The 20151-nt window shown below is 39.1% G+C and overlaps 1 protein-coding gene and 1 long non-coding RNA gene across 3 annotated transcripts in view; one reads left to right on the plus strand and one right to left on the minus strand.

The window, feature by feature from the left end:
* Positions 1 to 4792: 4792 nt before the first annotated feature.
* Positions 4793 to 8153, minus strand: LOC124774932 (actin, cytoplasmic A3a). Of its 2 annotated transcripts, none has more exons than XM_047249621.1 (5): positions 7835 to 8153; positions 6825 to 6965; positions 6501 to 6740; positions 6133 to 6271; positions 4793 to 5927 (listed from the first exon to the last, which is right to left on the minus strand). In XM_047249621.1, exons 2-5 carry the CDS (start codon positions 6948 to 6950, stop codon positions 5302 to 5304), a joined length of 1131 nt encoding a protein of 376 aa, XP_047105577.1. In that variant the 5' UTR covers positions 6951 to 6965; positions 7835 to 8153; the 3' UTR covers positions 4793 to 5301. The 2 variants fall into 2 exon arrangements, with proteins under 2 accessions (XP_047105577.1, XP_047105576.1); XM_047249620.1 differs by lacking the exon at positions 7835 to 8153 and adding an exon at positions 7128 to 7266.
* A 70-nt stretch (positions 8154 to 8223) lies between these two features.
* Positions 8224 to 20151, plus strand: part of LOC124774934 — a 40254-nt gene continuing 28326 nt past the window's right edge. The window contains exon 1 of the long non-coding RNA XR_007015576.1: positions 8224 to 8399. This is a non-coding gene — a long non-coding RNA (uncharacterized LOC124774934). The remainder of the gene's footprint in view (positions 8400 to 20151) is intronic.

Here is a 20151-nt window from a genome sequence, read left to right on the forward strand (position 1 = left end):
TAGATAGAGTGAATGAGTTTGACTTCTTGGGGAACATCATCTCCTTCACAAACTACAAAGACATAACGAAAAAAAGAATGAATTATATTTATGGAACAATATATAGAACATTGAATAAAAGGTGAAGAAAGAAACCCTTACAAAGTTCTACAAAACAATGGCAATACCTCTATACTTCACAACAGTCAGACTTGGACAACTGTTCGAAATGAACAAATATAAGTTGCAGAAATGAGATAAGAGCAGCTGGCTATAAACTGTCTGATATGATAAGAAATAAAACAATCAGACAACAGCTAAGATTTAAAAGCATAAATGAACATAGCAAGGAGCACAGAAATAAATGGAGAGAGAATGTCACTAGAATGAATGAAAATAGAATTCTACTATAATAATCAATCATCAACCAAAAGGCACAAAGATCAACAGATAGACCATGAAAGAAGTCAAGAGATCAAATAGAAACTAACCACAGACAACAGAGGCACAGAACAAGCGGACGAAACAGGCAAACACCTGAAACCTAACGAAAGAAAACGAAGAAGCAGCAGTATGCATTTCATTGTAAATACAGTGTAGAAATTAAGTTTTTATAATTTGCATCTCTTTAAGGTATACCTTGACTCATACCATACCACCGGAAGTTCCCTTCTTGAATCGATCAACAGAACTTGATGAATGAATTAACCACTAATTTATTTTATTCACCAGTAAAAGTCTGCTTGAAATGCACAAATTTACAATTAAAACGCAATAAGGAAAATATAACAAATGTCAAATTATAAAATGAATAACACAGTTGACATTTGAGAGTTTGTAAACAGCAGGTGCTGCATTTTCTTGCACTGAGCTAAGGTTCAGGTTTCTGTTTTTCAAGGACAAAAAAATCAGCAGGCACACACACTGTGATCACTGCCTATGGCCACACAACAGGCTTGCTCTGAACAGTAATTTATGAATACTCTTAGGTGGTGCACCACATTTTCATTTTCAGGGGCATTTACCCTGTCAATGTTGTACTCACACTTAGCATTACAGTGAGCTTCTTGTATTAACGTCATATGAATATGATAGCTGAAATTGTAGTAGCTGAAACTGTGTAAATAAGTCTGACAACTCACTTTTTAAGCTACAATCATCACTGGTGTTTCTGGAGTAGCAGCACATTCCGACAGCCTACATTGCAACTTGTTTTAAAATGAGATTACTCACTATAAATATCCAATTTGCTATTACTTACATAGGATTCATGAAACATGGAAATTTCCTCTCATCAGTAAGAAAGATCTCATTTGGTATGGTACAATAATGTGCAATAAATTATGAAGACTACAAAGTATTACTTCTATGAATTGGCAACTGTTGTGGACATTTGTGAAAGTTTTGGTGTTCATTTTGAGACAGGTCATCTTCAGACAAATAATGAAACAGTTGATATTTTTTTATAGAAGACACCATTGCCTTGATTAAAACAAGGGTACTGAGATTGGCCTTAGTTTGAAATTTTACCTGGGTCACCCTCTCTGTACACCTGCTTTAAGTGCAAGTCTGGTAACATCAGAGTTATTGATTCAGCATCTTCTTACTAGTAATAGACAGCACAGGTCATGCATACAAATCAGGACTCAGCTTATTTGCTGATCGTTATCAGTTGTCACCAAGTCATTTTTAATATTCTCCCTTTTAGTTCACTGTGGTGTAACTGGTAGCAAATTTGACAGCAGTTAAAGACCTATTGTGATGTGATGGATTTCACCTCCAGCACTTTGAACTAGCCTTTGAATTCTACGGGAAAAGAACTACGAAAAGTTAGGTTTCTTCCATTGTCCCTTGGTCACATGTTATCCTCCACAGTAAGGCTGGCAGGCTCTGAGCACTATGGGACGTAACATCTGTGGTCATCGGTCCCCTAGAACTTACACTACTTAAACCTAACTAACCTAAGGGCAGCACACACATCCATGCCTGAGGCAGGATTCGAACCTGCGACCGTAGCGGTCACGCGGTTCCAGACTGAAGCGCCAGAACCGCACGGCCACACCAGCCGGCTCCACAGTAAGGGTTACAAGTTTCAATAAATGTAATGTTCTTTTTTTACTTCCAGCTTTCTATTAATCCTTGTGACCCACAAAAATTGTGCTAAATTCCCTTAAATCCCAACTCAGGGGATATCATCAATTAACTAATCTGTAAGTCTCTCCTGACCCACAATTCTGGGTAACTTTCCCAAAATCTACCCCTTCTCCTAGACCTCTCCAGTACTTTCTCTTCACCCTTCTTCCTTCCCCTTTAACCCTCCTGCCAGAAGGAGCCACTGGCTCCAAAAGCTTGCCAATCACGTCTTTTATGTGTGTTCTGCCACCACTTCGTGAGTAGATTTTATCCATCCAATTAAATAATTTTATCACTAATTGATTGTTTTCATACCCAGTTTGACAGGTAATGCGAGCCTGATGGGAGAGGGCTACACAGATAAAGGAACCTCATAACATAAAGCTCCATAGGTACTATACTGAACTGAAAGGCCTGATTCAAGCAGTAAGATCAATTTTAACTTAATAAACCAACCAAACTAAAATTATCTGCCTCTTTAGCCTGGTGAGATAGCAGATAATTATGTTGCCAAACAAGCCCATACACAGTTCACCAATATTTAATTCTCAGTCAAAAACAAAGGTTCACAGACCACAGAGATGAGGTATTGGCCTACAATGAAGATATCCATGTAGTTACATATGGATAATAAACTGAACACTTATGTATTGTGTAATAAATTTTCACTTGTTTTGCACACAAAGCTGAAAATTGCTATACAAATTGCAAGAATACAGAGTTGCATTTATCTGCAACTCACCTCCAACAAAATGTATAAATTTAAAGCTGTCCTCAGATAGCCAGATACACTGAACTTCACTTTACATGTTGCTGCTTTGTGGTGATAATACTGTAATAGACCAAAGTAACAAGTATGTTACTGTACCTGAAAATATGTACCCTCTACAGGAATATATTCACTTGTCACATACAAACCTAATGCTGAAATTAGATTTAGCAATATGCACATTCCACTGTGCAGGAAACTGTAAAATAGTGTTCAAATTCTTCTTGCTAAAGCCAACTGACTGTCACACATCCCTGGCGATTAATCACACTGATGTCCACAAAATACTATGAACCACTAAATATGTCTTTCACTGAAGAGAGAATGAATTACTGTGAGATCAAGTGTAAAAGTGAAAAAATTTGTAATTATGGCATCTTTACCTGACCATGGTGTTTTACAAATGTCCTTATAACAAATGTGAAGATAAGTAACAATGCATCACACACAAGTAATACAGAACATTGGGCGGGAGGGGTGCTGTGATCACACTGAATTCAGAAACTATTGTGGTTCATCCATTCAATGGGTGATATGAAAGACTAGTGCATATTGTACCCCAGCAAGAACAGATGACTCAAAAATGCAGTGCTACTACTACTCAAAAGAATTGTATAAAACATTGAAATATTACAAGCTTCCTTTTCAGTTTGAAATAAGTATTGTCAGCAGTAAATTGCATTATTTTTAGCACATTAGCATATTTCACACGTTTTTCAAAGTGACAAACTTAAGATGTTTAAAGTTTTCATTCTTGCCATGGTGTGATAGCAACAGCAGATATACAGCAATTCATTCCATCTCAGAAATGCAAGCACTGACAGGCAATTGATGAATGTAGGTAAAATGAATGTGCTCAAATTTACCCTAAATCCAACTGCCTCAAACAGCTTCAGCATTTCCATGGATGCAGATATATATATTATGGCATCTGACACCAATACAGCTATCCTACACAACAAACCATTTGTGCACATGGGCTGCTTCACCATGCCTACAATTTTGCTTTTCTATAATAGCACACTACCATCAGCATCAGCATTTTTAGTTTCACACAGCTATAAACTGGGCACTGCACAAACATTTAACAATTTAAAATCTGGTTATTAAATACCACAGCACTACCGTAGTTTTAGTATCGCATTAAACACGAGCAAATTTTTTTTTAAGTGTGGCTGTATTTCAAATTTAACTCAGAAGCATGGCATCTGTAGCAATTTTAACTTTTTCTTTCTACACTACTGAATGCTTTGTGGCACAAAGAAAATTACTTACAATTGTTATCTACCTACATGTACCACCCACATTTCCAACTGACACCTGCATTTTGCTATTAACTTTTTGTACCTTGGCATAAAAGAATTGGGCTAATGAGGTGGTGTGTACTTCTTAAAAGACAGTCTTAATCAGGTTCAAACAGATGAATCAGTCATACCAAGATTAAAAATTTGGCACACCCCACTGCAGTGTAATTGTCTTCTCACAAAAACCAGTCACTTTGGGTTAGCTACATTTCCATTACTAGTGCAATACATTAGTAAATTGTAAGTAACAAATGTTATTTCCCCTACTTAAAACTTTGAAGCCAACATTTTATTACCTCAAATACCTCTTTCCATTCCCAGTTTATAATAGATTAACACATTAAGGTAATCATGTATCACATGCACACCACCCAATTATTTTACACATTTCATGAAAGCACTAATTTTTTTTTTTCAATTGACCTTCATAACTAATTTCCACTACTCTGACACATTCAATGCAAACTTGTTTCAAAGTTTGATTTACCCAAGTCATAAAAGTTGTAGTTGACACTTGTTAACATCAAACTGATTGGAAGAATTCAATTACAAAAGCAATCTACCACTTTCACAGGACAAAAATGAGAAAGGTACATGAAATAAAACATTCATGTTTTAAATAAGTTTTATTTTCCCACTAATTTCTTGTCTGCACATGGGAATAAGTTAATACTTTGGCTATTGACATTTACTCAGCACATCTTTAATCTCAAGACAATGCCAAGTTGCTTAGAAAGGAAACTTGCACAACTTGTGAATTGCTTAATAAATGCAATACAAAAGTCATTTCAAATACAAAACATTAAGAAATTTACATTCTGGTACAGGAAGCTTATCCACTTTCTTCAATTTTAACACAAGTTATACATCACATTTCAGTTACTCAGTCACAGAAACACCAGGATATAATGAGGTGATTCTTAAATAGAAAAATGCAGCCTACCTTCCTCAATTGTAAATTGTAACGAAAACACTTCGAATCTTATAATACAAGGAGTTTAAATTGTTCAACATAATACAATAAAGAAAGTCTTTTGGCCACACCTGGTGGTGCCTGAAATGGTCTGGCAATAGAAGTATAAATACTTCACCTCAACAAAATAATTAGGCAACTGCTTAGAAGCATTTCCTGTGAACAATTGATGGACCAGATTCATCATATTCTTGCTTAGAGATCCACATCTGCTGGAAGGTGGAAAGAGATGCCAAGATAGAACCTCCAATCCAGACTGAGTACTTCCTCTCAGGTGGAGCAATGATCTTTATCTTCATGGTGGAAGGTGCAAGGGCAGTGATTTCCTTCTGCATCCTGTCAGCAATGCCAGGGTACATGGTAGTACCACCAGAAAGTACTGTGTTGGCATACAGATCTTTCCTGATGTCTACATCACACTTCATGATAGAGTTGTAGGTAGTTTCGTGGATACCATTTGCTTCCATACCCAGGAATGAAGGCTGGAACAGTGCCTCAGGGCACCTGAATCGCTCGTTACCAATGGTAATTACCTGGCCATCAGGCAATTCATAGGATTTCTCTAGAGAACTGGAGGATGCAGCAGTAGCCATCTCCTGTTCAAAGTCTAGTGCGACATAGCACAACTTCTCCTTAATGTCTCTTACAATTTCTCGTTCAGCTGTGGTGGTAAAGCTGTAGCCCCTCTCAGTAAGAATCTTCATCAGGTAGTCTGTTAAATCACGGCCAGCCAAGTCCAATCTGAGGATGGCATGGGGCAGGGCATAACCTGTAATGAATTTACATTGTTTGATACAACGAATGCAACAACTTTATAGAATATCTACTTCTAAATTTCAGTAAGAAGTCTTTCAGGGAAACTGTTCGAATAAACTAAGCATATACCCGTATTTATTTTAAATTTGTAAAGTTTACTCCCACATTACGATTAAATGTAAATGACAAGGGGTATATAGTACTCAAAGGAAGCTTACCTTCATAAATTGGCACGGTGTGCGAAACGCCATCACCAGAATCCAACACAATACCAGTTGTCCTACCAGAGGCGTACAGGGAGAGCACAGCCTGAATAGCTACGTACATGGCTGGGGTGTTGAAAGTTTCGAACATGATCTGCAAGCAAACATTAACGTTAGCAAAATGTTTGTAGTCACTATAAAATTTAGTTTTTAATACACTCCCGTCGTACACTATTAAAAGTTGTTCACTGCCGGGTGGCAGTGTTAGAATACTGCGACTTAAATGTCATGCTCCTGTGATCGGAAGAGAAGACTTTCAAACGTCGCAGAATTTAACACTACCACTTTTTTAACGAAAAGTAGACGTAGAATTTGATAATTACCTGAGTCATCTTCTCCCTGTTTGCCTTGGGGTTCAATGGGGCTTCAGTCAGAAGAACGGGATGTTCCTCGGGCGCCACTCTAAGCTCGTTGTAGAAGGTGTGGTGCCAAATTTTTTCCATGTCGTCCCAGTTTGTGACAATTCCGTGCTCAATTGGATACTTCAGAGTAAGGATACCTCTCTTAGACTGGGCTTCGTCACCAACATAGCTATCTTTCTGTCCCATGCCCACCATCACTCCCTGCGAAGAATGAAGTACGAAGTTAGTACTATATTCACACTACCGGTTACAAACTTCAGAACAGAATCATAAGTTCCGCCTTACCTGATGCCTTGGACGACCAACAATTGAAGGGAATACGGCCCTTGGTGCATCATCGCCGGCGAAGCCAGCCTTGCACATTCCGGATCCATTGTCCACAACGAGAGCAGCAACTTCTTCGTCACACATGTTGAATTATTGGAACTGTAACCGCGAAGATATAAGTTACAAAAAATTCTAATTCACTTTATATTTACGATTCACGAATAGCAAAAGTTTTTATATTTCTGTTGAATCACTTCGAAAAAGCACTAAATTGAATACCGAAAAAACTAAACACCTAAACTTCAACTGCCCACAACTTACTTGAAATAAATATGCACAAAAATCCTAATACACTACACAGCAAGCACACTGCACCAGCTGAACCACAAGACTGAACGGATGCCACCCAGCTGCTGCCCAGTAATATAGACAGCCGACCCCCCTTCCCCTAACGCCCCCCCACCACCGCCAAACTAATAAGGGCATGGCAACCTCGACCAATGGCTGCTTTCTTTACCATATATGGTATTGAGTCGGCGGCGTGCTGCTATACGTAGCCTACCGGAACACGCCCGGCGAGAGGGAAAAATGAGGAAACACGGTCAACGGAATTTAGTAAAATGCAGCGACTAGTACGCTAGTACCCGGGCGATCGTTAACACACGCAGAGAATAAACCTCACCGCAAAATGTTCACGCGACAGCTTATTTTCTACGATTTCTGATTTCGGTTTTAAACTTACCGCGTTTTCAGAGCCGCGGCGCACCAGTGAAAATGTGTTCTATATTTAAACGCTACAAACCACCTGCTACGGGGAAGAACTTTCTTCTGCGCTTTAAGAATCCACACGACAAGCAAGTGTTTGATACGGACAAGACACCAAACCGGCACTTCACAAGTAATGAATTAAAACGCTTATATCACGCTCTTGATGATCACGGAACAAAATTTATACATGAATCGTGCTGGAATACATTCGATAAGACCTGAACTCAAGTACAATTGCTGCATTCAACAGAAGAACTTACCTTGACGGAGACCACTGCACACTCCTTCCGTACTCCACAACAAACACGCTGCAAGTGAGCGATCTAACCGTTAGGGGAAAGTCTCGGCGGAATAATGGACTCTTCCACGGGTATGTTCTCACTTTTAATTCACGTTTTAGTTTGATGATAATGTATTGTAAACGCTTAGAAAATTGTTACTTTCTATGAAATTGTGAGTGCTTGCTATTTTGTCCGGTATATTTGTGATAAACTTATTAGATTTGAGAATGTATAGTGCCGAGCGTAGCGGACTCCCCTCGCGCGCTTGGACTCTTCCAACTTCTCCCTCCACGCCGCCAGCTTCTCTGCCACATATGGGCATAAAACGAATAGAGATTTCTGATTGGCTGACGGCTGGACGGTGCGGTTTGATTCAACTAAACGCGAGACACAGTTGGAAAGGTTCAAAGTATGCGGTTCCCGTTTTCTTTGAAATTTCTGCGTGTCATAATTACGGAAGAGCGTGAAATGTGAATATTTCGTTTGTAAAGCTATATAGAAATTCAGAATGTACCCTGTAATTTGACATCACTTACTGAATTGGGTACGTAAAACTAAGTTCATTTTAACAGTACCTGTATATATTGTTTTTAGCGTTGGTGAAGGAAAATAAATAGAATTGACATTCCTCAACACATTAAAACCTGTCACTCTACCTGCACAAACAAATAAATTGATCCTTTAACGTCAAAATGTGTGGCACAGTTAAGAATTCTAGAAAAAGAGAATTTTCGAAGCATGAGCACGGAACAAAGCAAAACAGTGTGGATAGGATTTCAGTATAAAACTGAGACAGTAACATGCGTATTCGTCTACTAATTGTACGTAAACAGTCACTTGAAAGCTACAGCAGAGTAATTGTTCTTAGTCGTTACTTATAACAGTCTTTAAATTCACGAATGCCTTTCGAAGTCATTTTCTTGGAACTGTCAGCGTGTTATACAAAATATAACCCTGTAGCATCTCCACCGAAATGTATCTGTGGTTCTAACGGAAAGGACTTTCTTATGTATACTGTCCAGTCAGTGATGTTAAACAGTTAAACATTGAAGTTGTCAGCTTGACAGAAAGCTCGCTTTATTCATTGAAACTACGTTAGTACCTCCTTAATGATTACTCCGTCCACAAATGTGTACTTTGCAGACCAAATGAGCAGTTTTCTTCGAAAACTGTAAAAGTTTGCCTATCCCAAAGTGGCCAGTCGGGCAGGAATAAGTAGCGCTGATATTTTGCAGTACGTTTCGTAAAGCTTTAAAATCATCCCTTAATACAGATAATTCTATGAGCAAATTAAATCTTGTGATGAACTGTACTCACCCTGTAGTTAAACAGCTTTCGTAGTTACAAGAACGGTTACAAAAATGATTGCAACTTAACACTGAAATTTGTCTTTGCGATACTGTTTTGTTTAATTAAGTTTCTGTGCGCTGTTTTGACACTTCTGGTAGCATTTTCCATGCATTTGGAATCACTATTGTCGTGACTTTCCGCAATAAAAAACTTGTTGGACCTATATTTAACGTAGTTTCAGAAAAGTAATTTAATTTCACTGTGGATGACATTCCGTATTAAAAATTTGTAAATATCGAGGCTGTAAACCAGAATTAGTTTTCCTCGCTTTCGGAAAATTATACTCATTGTATGGCTTTATTGCCCTGTGAGTATTCGTAAGTCGTACATAGCGTTATCTTGGAGTGCAACTTATGAAGGATATGAAATTCACTTCAATCAGATATTACCCAATATTTTGTGCAAGCGTTCGTTGCTTTTATAAATTTGCTAATCTTAATAAAACTTCTGCCAGTTTGTTGCGAAAATGTCACAAGTACAACCTGCGTGAAAGATAGAGTGAAGTATCAAAGTACTAAGCTTTCAGATCTCGTACAGTAACCTAACCAATTTGATAGTGATTCTGTACTGTAGATAGAATACTCGCATTAGCCCTAGGAAAATACGTTTTGCAGAGAAAACAAAGCTAAGACACTAAAGTTTCCCGCGCATGCGATGTAAAGGCAAAGGTACAGTAGCATATGCACACGTTGCTGAGTAAGTTTGTTCAAAGCATGAGGCGGACTGAGCCTGCATCGGCATGACAGTAATCCGTGCATTGCGCCGGTGAATCAAATGGGTGTCTAAAATCTTCTTTCAGCATCCTAAAATCAGTAATCACCGGCAAGAAAAAAGGCGCGGCTTAAATTCTTTTTTGCAGTTTACTTTAATCCCGTTACCATGAGTACTGGAACAAATGCCTATAAACATTATAAAATACTACTATTTATTGTTTAGATACTTGCCGCGAAAGAATCCAAGGAAAGATATTTTCTTATCGCGCAATTGTAGCATACTGTCTACCCAAACTAGTGCCGTCCCAATGTAGAAAATGCACCGAAACAGAGGTTATTTCCTGTGGGAGTTACCGCCAACATTTGACATCGTTTGTCGGGCACGGAAATTCCGTGTTGGGCGTGTACTCAAAGCTATGCGTAATCATTAAAGGGGTGTGTGGAGTGGAAAGCTGTGATTTTTTGACTAAATTAAAATTCAAAGTGTCACTTTAAAATAACAGCGTAATATTTCCCACTATCTTGATGGCAGTTACATAAAGATGGAGGCCGTTAATTTATATCGTGAGTAGATCTCCACATGTTTAACAGTTAAAGCTGCGCAATTTATGATGGGTCATAAATGACGAAATATAATTACATTAACCTACACTAGAAATTTTGTTGCTGGCAGTTTTTGCCGGAACCAGCAAAGTGAAGAGGCGGCATTGCTTTGATTATTGTACCCCCTTTACACATATTGTACTTGGATTACTTTAAATGATTTCCCTGGAAAATAGTTCTTCCGTGAGTCCGAGAGATCAGTCTGAGCTTCAAATAAAAGCTAATTAGACTTTCTAAGCAAGCAGAATGATCATTAAATGCTGATCTCGTCGATCATTAGTGAATGAAGTACAGTGGCAATTGCTTATTGTGCATAGGATTGAGCTTCTCATAACACTGTGATGTAGTTTTGAGAGCTTGTGACTGGGGCTGAAGGACGACACGGTTGACCCTTCTGGTAGGAATATCACTAATCACCTCATTGGTGCCACCACTTAATTTCTGCATAACATTAAAGTTCGTACGCTACGTGTAATTGGATAGTTCAAGCCTCAAATTATTTTTTACTTTTCTAGATATATAATGATCAAACGACCTCACTTTAAAAATCCCTTTGAGCTGAAAGGAAGACAATACACGTTACATAATACAAAAAACAATTGGGCTGTTCGGTTAGCATATTACGGATTTCGCTCGCTTTGTAATCAATTACTGCGAGCTGCGCAAAGTAACTAAAAGAATTTTGTAAACAGTTCTAAAAAAAAATTAATTCTAGCGGGCCACACTAACATGGCGAGACTACTAAGGTTTAACGAAACAGTTAGGACAGATTGGTAAATACGTAAAGTGAAAAGTGTTTTGTGGCTAATATTCGTAACATTTTTATCCATAGATATTTCAGTCGTGATTTTCGAAATCGAATGACATTAGAATTCTCGGAGACATAATTGTTGTTAATGTGTGGTTCGAAACGTTTCCTAAAATAGCTTACCGAGGTGATGAAACCAGTTAAGACTGCCTCCAAAGTACAGGAAGGATGCAGGCGCGTAAATATCTGACAACGTGCTGAAACTGTAAAATACTAGCATCCTTCCGTCTGACATTTAACATATTTCAATAGTTCTTAAATGCTCATGTAAACGTTCACTGTGTGGGTATATTCTTTAGAGGTAGAATTCTCCTGCGAAAGGAATAACCCCTTCGATATATCATTGTTAGTTCAGTAATTTAGGATTAGCACTGCAGAATCCTCCCCCTTGTGTAAAACTTTACGATGTTTCGAAATCTTGAATAAATTATGAAATATTAAGATTGACTTTTCCAGTAACACCCTGTACTTTGATTCGCCGTAGTAGTAGTAACATTTTCTGAAGATCGAGTTAAGAGTTCATTGATTTCCGAGAAGGGGATTTATTCCGAAAACTCGACGTGTTTGTTCTACCTTCCGCCCAGCGAAACAAAAACTCGTTGCCCTTGGCTCATTGTAAGCCGTAATGGAGTGCAGTCCTTTTTTGTTTGTCTAATGCAAATAAATCCAAATTTCTTAGCATTTAACATAGATGGGGTGCCCGACCAAAACGTTCTCGTCCGTGGTTCGTGTTAGATTTAGCCTGATTTCCCATAAATCTTTAGTTAGCTGAGACATTGATAGTATGTATTAAGTAAATGACATTGTGCTACTACAGCGTGTACGTCAAATGAATAAAACTAGGAATGCTTCCTACCACATTTGCGCACTTCCAGCGTCACAACATTCTTTTCCGTCCATCTACATCTACAGTTATACTCCGCAAGCCACGCAACGGTGTGGCGGAGGGCACTTTACATGCCATTGTCATTACCTCCCTTTCCTGTTTGTCATGTATGGTTCGCGGGAAGAACGACTGCCGGAATGCTTCCGTGCGCGCTCGAATCTCTCTAATTTTACATCCCTGTAAATATCCATAAAGGTAGAAATGTCAGCTAACACGCAGCCCTTGCTTGCCTCCTACCAATTCCGCGCCCACCAGAAATTGCCGGTAAACATAGCTGGCGCTAAACAGCTTGTAAATCATAAACAAGGCAAAGCAGTGCAAAGACCAAATATGTTGATTTATCAGGAAAAAATGCGCTCAACACACCGGTTTTCAATTTCATTTGGTATCCCTAGATTAGATTTACTTTCATTCCAATTGATCGGTAGTGAATTTGCCCTCCAGGGTGTAGAACATGTCAGAAAAACAATAATACATGAGAAATATTTACAATTAAAACAAATAAGCTAATGTACCTTCCACGGGTTTTTTTAGCTAGTGATATGTAACTTGTACAACTGTTCTTGTTAGCATCTGTTACCATGTTCCACACGAGCATATTCCTTTGTAATGCTGTTTTGGGTCGGTAAGAAGTGATTGGGAGCGTTGGTTTGTTACCGTAACCCTTTTAGAGTTTATGCGGTATTCAGTGTTAGAAATTAGAATAGTTGCATATGGTACTAAGAGGGTGGTTAAAATCCGTACAAATGAATTCCTGAAATGGTCATTGGTTCATACGTGTCTCGCTTTCCGAACTACTAGAAGAGGGAAATTGTTGTAACCATTTTTTCTTTAAAAGGAGAAAAGTGATAGTTTGAATATGGCATTTAGAGGTGATATTTTTCATACTCAATATAGGGCAACTTTCCTGTAATACATAGTCCACTTGATTAGTAGGCGACAACTCACACTGTGGGATTCGTAAAGGATCTTTAGGATAAATTGTACTTTGTGCTTAATTGATTCAATACATATCGACTTTCGTAGATTCCTTCACGGAGATATGTAACGTGATAAGAGTGAAAACGTTCAATGACAAGGGAAGTATAAAAATATTTGGCCAACTGCACTATCAATAACATACCTGGTAAAATTGACTTGTAGCACAGTTCTTAGATGGATAATAAACTTCTGCTTAGGAGGTCGTACTTTCTTTTTTTTAGGTCGTACTTAGTCTTTTTTTAGGTCCTACTTTGTCTTTTTTTTTACCCAAGTGTCCAGAACACTTAGTGTTATATTACATTTTTCACGATGTTTACCCAAAAAGTAAGCTAGGTTGTTTAGTTGATATATATAGCACAGGTGTTCATGATCGTAAACTAATTTCTCAACAATTAGTTAGGGGGCAGTGTGAAGCGACATGGTGATTAACAGAATGAGCCCGGGAAATTCAGTGCATGTATTAAAAAACGTGTAGACTTCACGCCGAGCGTAATGAAAGTACTTCAGTATTTGGGTCGTTATCGAGCAATAACAGCGGAAGACTAGAGACTCAGATACGGGCTTAGGCACTTGCTGGTATAGCCCATACGAAAGTGTACAGATGTTCAGTAAATTTGAGATAACTGTCAGAAGAGAGACTGCTCTCACGAAACACTGCACGAAACTCCTAGAAAATAGATACATGATTGTTTGACGCACTATTCTGCATCCATGGTTAATTTCCCACAGCGATTGTAAAAATATAGGCGCACGGCATACGGTAAGAAGTGGCTAGGCATGTTTAAATATCAGATTCGGTACACGTGGGATCGATATCTACATCTTAAGTTAGACTGTGGTTGTATTGATACCTCGATAGTATCGCAACAAAAATTTCGATACAGACGGTATCTTATTTAGAACAGAAAACGAAACAGGAAAACTGTGCGCAGTTTTAGTGAACAAACTGTAATGAAACACCAAATGGAAACTTAAATAGTAAGGCACAGACAAAATTTGATCTTGACATAAATTTTATGTTGCTCATACCAGCAATTATTTCAGCGCATCGTTACAAGCTTCCAAGACAAAAGCTCTCGTTTACAACAGGTTTGTCAAACCGAACTGTTCATTTTGAATAGCAGGCAAAATGTCGGAATTAATCTAAATTTTCATGAGCCAACTCGAGAATAAAACCAGTACTCCAATTCACTTTTCCAAAGTAGTGGAAACATGTTGCCAAGTGTTTATTATACGCTGCACATTGTAATTTTTACTACCGGTTACCGCACTCGTTTCCTGTCTACCACGTAGATAATGCATACTTTTTCGCATTTAGTGGTAGTGAAAGATATTCCATAACAAAATCTTCCGAAACTTGTACTCTTTCTTTAGGTACAAAGATATTATCGAACGTGTAGTATCACCGGTGTTGCATGTACTCGCCTCAGTCGGCTGACACGATCTTGGGAGAGAGATTTGCTCGTTGTCGGAGAGAACTTCATTTCTCGCGCTGCAGTTGAGTATTCCGGCACTGCGGAGGGCGTGTATCGTGCGTATACGCAGTGGGTGTCACCGCCGCACTTCCTGGCATCAGTCCCTCTCCTCTCCTTTTGTCACAGCGGGATAGTTATTTAAGTACGCAGTGTTACGTCATTGTGCGTACACTGGAATATCCGTCTACTCCACAGCGGAGCACAGGGGAGACGAAACAACCTGAAAAGTCGTTGAGAAACACAGCGGCGGACTTCGGTATCTCTTCCAGGCTACTCAGCCAATTTATTCAGTTCGCGAAAAGTCTGAGAAAAATCAGTCACGCAAGTGACTGTGATTAAGCTAGTTTTGTAATAAATAACACCTAGGCTATGTACAGGTAATTTAAAGTGAATATAGCTATTACCAACGCAACTATAAATGTATAAAGATCCTTCGATAAGAACTAGAGGTACTGAAAAGTTTAGTTTTCTACAAGTACCTTATAGGGGCTGCTTTATTTTTTTATTTGGCCTTTGAGTGTGTACTCAATTTAGCCATCGGCAACACATAGTGACATGTACACATAATTGAATAAACAAATACAGAAATGCATATTTACAAGAATAAAAAGCTTAACTGTTACAGTTTTGTACATAGTGTTTTAAAAATTGAATTGAATTGGAAAATAATTGTATTGGCTTACAATTCACACCAATTCTGAAGTATCATCAGCAAGACATATTTATAATTTACGTACACCATTAAAACCTACAGATTGTAACCAGTACTCTTGAAGTTAACTATCACTTTATATAGACGAACGTCTTTAGTACACAAAAGAGAAGGTGATTGAGGGAGATGGTAGCCCATACTCAGCAATGTTTTCAGAAAGACCAACCGTTCACGGTCAAATTTGGGGCACATAAGATGTGGTTGACATCAGCTTCCGACTCAGGATCACACTCACATGCTGGTGAACTGTAAACGTTGATCCGATGTAGATGTTGTGGGAAAGAGGCATGATTGAAGCGGAGTCTTGATGGTAGAAAGCATGGATCGGTCCAAATGTGTCCTCATGAACCACGGCTGTGATAGGTTCTACTTATGACATGTGCGCGATAGTAAATTTCACGCACCGAGCGTGCTGGCGCAGTGGTTAGCACACTGGACTCACATTCGGGAGGACGATGATTCAAATCAGCTTCCGGCCATCCAGGTTTAGGTTTTCCGTAATTTCTCTAAATCACTCCAGGCAAATGCTGTGATGATTCCATCGAAAGACGCAACTGATTCCCGTCCTCGTCCTAACGATCAGAGCTTGTGCTCAGTCCCTAAGGACATCGATGTCGACGGGACCTCAAACCCTAATCGTCCTTATTTCATTTCACGCCGCACATTCCGAGGCACACGTTGAGTCGCCGAGCGCATTAGAAGTAATTGATTTTGAATTCTGGAATTGTTTTCGTCAAAGGTGGCGCACATATCACCAGAAAAAGAAATAGTGTCCGATTCGAAGATTCAGGAGGCTAACAGAACAACACGGCGCCGTATTCGGTACGAACGATCTAACGGTTTAGGACATGTTGATAAAAAAATTTGTCGCCTTCAGATTCACTGCACTTGTGAGTTTTCTTTTATATTAACTGTAATTCTTATCGACGTCCTTTTAGATTGCCCTTTATATCCCGATCAAGAGAAAACAGGCGGCGCTGAGCCATGTTGAAATGAAACATATCGTTTCACGTACCAAAGTATAAACGCCTACAGTCAGTGTTGCTATCGTCTCTACAGGAAGAAAACGGAATTGTTGGTTTTCAGTGTGCTTGCAGGACGCTAAATTTATTACAGCTGCCGTCACGAAATTCGACACCTCAAGGTCGCACGAGTTCCATGCAATTCGCTGGCGCCAAGAGCTTTGATTCGCCCGCCTCATAGCTTTGTTGCTGCATGTGCACCGTTCACGTTCACCGTTCATTGTTCACGTGTGATTTGACTCTTCCGTGGAACGGTGCGTTGATGTAAGTTTGGAGGTGAGCGAAGTGCAAGAGCTACTCCGGTCGGTGGGTGTAAATGGTGAAGACATTCACCAACAATGTTAAACTGTCGTATCGAACGTACTGAAGATTTTCTACTGATCTGGTAAACAGCGAAGCAGCCAGGAATAATATAAATCTTCCGCATGTTCATAAAATAACAAAACCTTGTATTTGCGAAACGACTGCATTGCGTACTAAAAAAAATTCTGGATTAGAGACCTCCGTTCTTTGTATTCTTCGTTCACTTGGCTTTTGATTTAGAAAGTGTAATTAACAAAAATTGGAAACATTATTGCAGCAACTAGAACGAAGTTTTGTGTAAAATGAACTTAGGGCGTGCTGAGGACAAGTCTTGTAGCGTACTTAGATAAAACTGTGGTTTCACAAAACCACACGCAAAAATATATTTTGCTGGAACGGAAATATTGGCCTGAATGTACCTATGGTAACTTTTGTGTAACGTATATCGGACTTGGAAGAGCAGTTGAACGGAATGGATGGTGTCTTGAAGGGAGGATATAAGATGAACATCAACAAAAGCAAAACGAGGATAATGGAATGTAGTCGAGTTAAGTCGGGTGATGTTGAGGGTATTAGATTAGGAAATGAGGCACTTAAAGTAGTAAAGGAGTTTTGCTATTTGGGGAGCAAAATAACTGATGATGGTCGAAGTAGAGAGGATATAAAATGTAGGCTGGCAATGGCAAGGAAAGCGTTTCTGAAGAAGAGAAATTTGTTAACATCCAGTATTAAGTGTCAGGAAGTCATTTCTGAAAGTATTCGTATGGAGTGTAGCCATGTATGGAAGTGAAACATGGACGATAAATAGTTTGGACAAGAAGAGAATAGAAGCTTTCGAAATGTGGTGCTACAGAAGAATGCTGAAGATTAGATGGGTAGATCACATAACTAATGAGGAAGTATTGAATAGGATTGGGGAGAAGAGAAGTTTGTGGCACAACTTGACCAGAAGAAGGGATCGGTTGGTAGGACATGTTCTGAGGCATCAAGGGATCACAAATTTAGTATTGGAGGGCAGCGTGGAGGGTAAAAATCATAGGGGGAGACCAAGAGATGAATACACTAAGCAGATTCAGAAGGATGTAGGTTGCAGTAGGTACTGGGAGATGAAGAAGCTTGCACAGGATAGAGTAGCATGGAGAGCTGCATCAAACCAGTCTCAGGACTGAAGACCACCACAACAACAACAACAACAACAACATATCGGCGATTTGGGTTATGGATGCAGTGACGGAGTCAGTAAGAGCTGCAAATAAAAACGTTCCGGAAGGTAGGGAATTTCTCGGTCGTATTAAGGCGTGTCGTCGGAACTAAAACCCTGGTGGCGGCATACAAGTACACACACGCTGTCGCGCACAGTCTCTCGTAAATGAAATGCGTTCATACATAATACGATACAATAATGAGGTCTCAGATGCTACCAAAATTATGTTTCGTAGCAACTTTCTTGCTGGAAGTTTCTAAAAGGTCCAAGAGAACACAAATTCAGCAACGACGACATTTTTCGTTACGCAGACGGTACAATTTCACACCTCACGGTATTTTATTTTTAATCTCGGAATACTTTTGTGTTTTCACTATAAAATACTTATCTAATACATCTATGAACTTTGATAATGTTCATATATTTTCAGTCTAAGTTTTTTCTTCAAAATTTATTGTAACGTTAGTTTTTTTGCGTGGCAGCTGGCATACATTTTCTTTTGAAAAGGACGTTGTCACTTTCTAGACTAAAAATAGAGATGTAGAATATTTTTTCCTAATTTTTACTAACATTTGAAATTCACTAACACAATCGTATAGGACGATGAAATGACCTTGAGGTGCGTATTTTCGCGACATCCGCTATACACACTGTCTTCTAAAAGTCTGAGTGCAGATGCGTACGGATACGCACTCTGACTATAGACGATGTGGCTGGTGTGATTTCCGGAAGAGAAAGAAATCAATGGCAAAGATCAGAGAACCGTTTTCTGGTCGCTGCGAACTTCGGCCGGAACTCAAGTGTCTAGTGCGTTTATATGTGAAAGCAGAGGTGGGTCGATTTATTGACATATTGAACCCACTGCCGGTTTAAGTTGACAGCATCCTTAAAGAGGAATGACTTTTTTAATTCAGCTACTCCGAATAGGCACCTCGCCAAGGTTTAGTACTTCTGTACTGTTTGCAATGGATGTTTACTCTTTCAAAAATAATTTACAGGATTTGACTTCAGGCTTCTGCAGAAAAAAAGCAACTTTACCGATGTTCGTAAGTTGGTTATTGTTATGTAATATTTAACATTATATTAAACTGTGCATTTTAGAAGCACTTGGTAGTAAAGTTACAAAAAGGCACCAGACTTTTTCTCCCATTTGACCTATCATGGTGCTCGTTAAAACAGGAAACTTGCAGTTTTTCCTCGTTTAACTACATACAATGAAAACCAGTGGCTTCGAGCTACACAAATTATTTACAAAATCTACATATGTTGTATCTCGCCAATACTGGCGCTTTATAAATGGGCATACGGAGAATAATTTTCAGAGTACCCCAAAGCTGGAAGTGGTAAACGAAGTATAGTATGCAAATTTTACAAGTAACTGAAATTGGTTCGCCGTAATTAGTTTTATCCACTCAATTGTTGGTCTCTGGCGAGCAATTGATGCCTTGACTATGGACAAAAATTGTAGGCCCGCTCCTGTTCAATTGAGTGCTTTCATGTGTAACAACAACATATGTTTGTGTACTCGCTAGGGAAACTTCGTTTAAAAATGGATATTTCATCTAAGAAGTGGGTACAAACAGTTGCTATTCATGAACATACACACCTATGAATGTCAGACATTGCCTCTGATGATGTTGGAGGGTAAAATTTAGTTTCAAGACTTCTTATGGAATATAGTGATACTGCCTCATTGTGCTTGCCTCCCGTGCAGCGGGCCCGGGTTCGATTCCCGGCCGGGTTGGCGATTTTCTCCGCTCGTTGACTGGGTGTTGTGTTCTTATCATTTCATCCTCATCACCCACGGAAGTCGCCCAATGTTGCATCGACTGCAATAAGACTTGCACTCGGCGGCCGAACTTCCCCGGATGGAGCCTCCTGGTCAACAATGTCATACCCATTTCATTTCGTATCGAAAGAGAAAAGGCAGATGTGGACGGACACGAAAAACAACCCCCAGTACTGACAAAACTCTACCTAGCAACATTAGACTTCCTCACATGACAAGTAAGGACTTTCAGCGATTGAAACTGACTCTTCAACGATACGGCGTAGGCTTAATGATTGCTAGTAGAAGGCAATAACGAAGCGGTTGTTAATACGGTACCTCCGTAAAGAAAACAGATTGTCATGGGCAAAACATTTAAAAACCTTGGTCCTCCAGTGATTGGACATTGTTCCCAGTGATGAGTTACATTTTATTCTTAAAAGTTAGAGCAATTGATGCCATGTTGAATTC

Source organism: Schistocerca piceifrons, chromosome 2 (assembly GCF_021461385.2).
Source record: "Schistocerca piceifrons isolate TAMUIC-IGC-003096 chromosome 2, iqSchPice1.1, whole genome shotgun sequence".
Classification (NCBI taxonomy): Eukaryota; Metazoa; Arthropoda; class Insecta; order Orthoptera; family Acrididae; genus Schistocerca; species Schistocerca piceifrons.

Bases quoted from the DNA above. Each gene is read 5' to 3' on its own strand.
- LOC124774932 (XM_047249621.1), bottom strand. From the start codon at position 6,950: ATGTGTGACGAAGAAGTTGCTGCTCTCGTTGTGGACAATGGATCCGGA. The intron at 6,272-6,500 runs GTAATTATCAAA...GTTTGCTTGCAG, and splicing joins ACAGGGAGAAGATGACTCAG to ATCATGTTCGAAACTTTCAA. The intron at 5,928-6,132 runs GTAAGCTTCCTT...AATTCATTACAG, and splicing joins CACCGTGCCAATTTATGAAG to GTTATGCCCTGCCCCATGCC.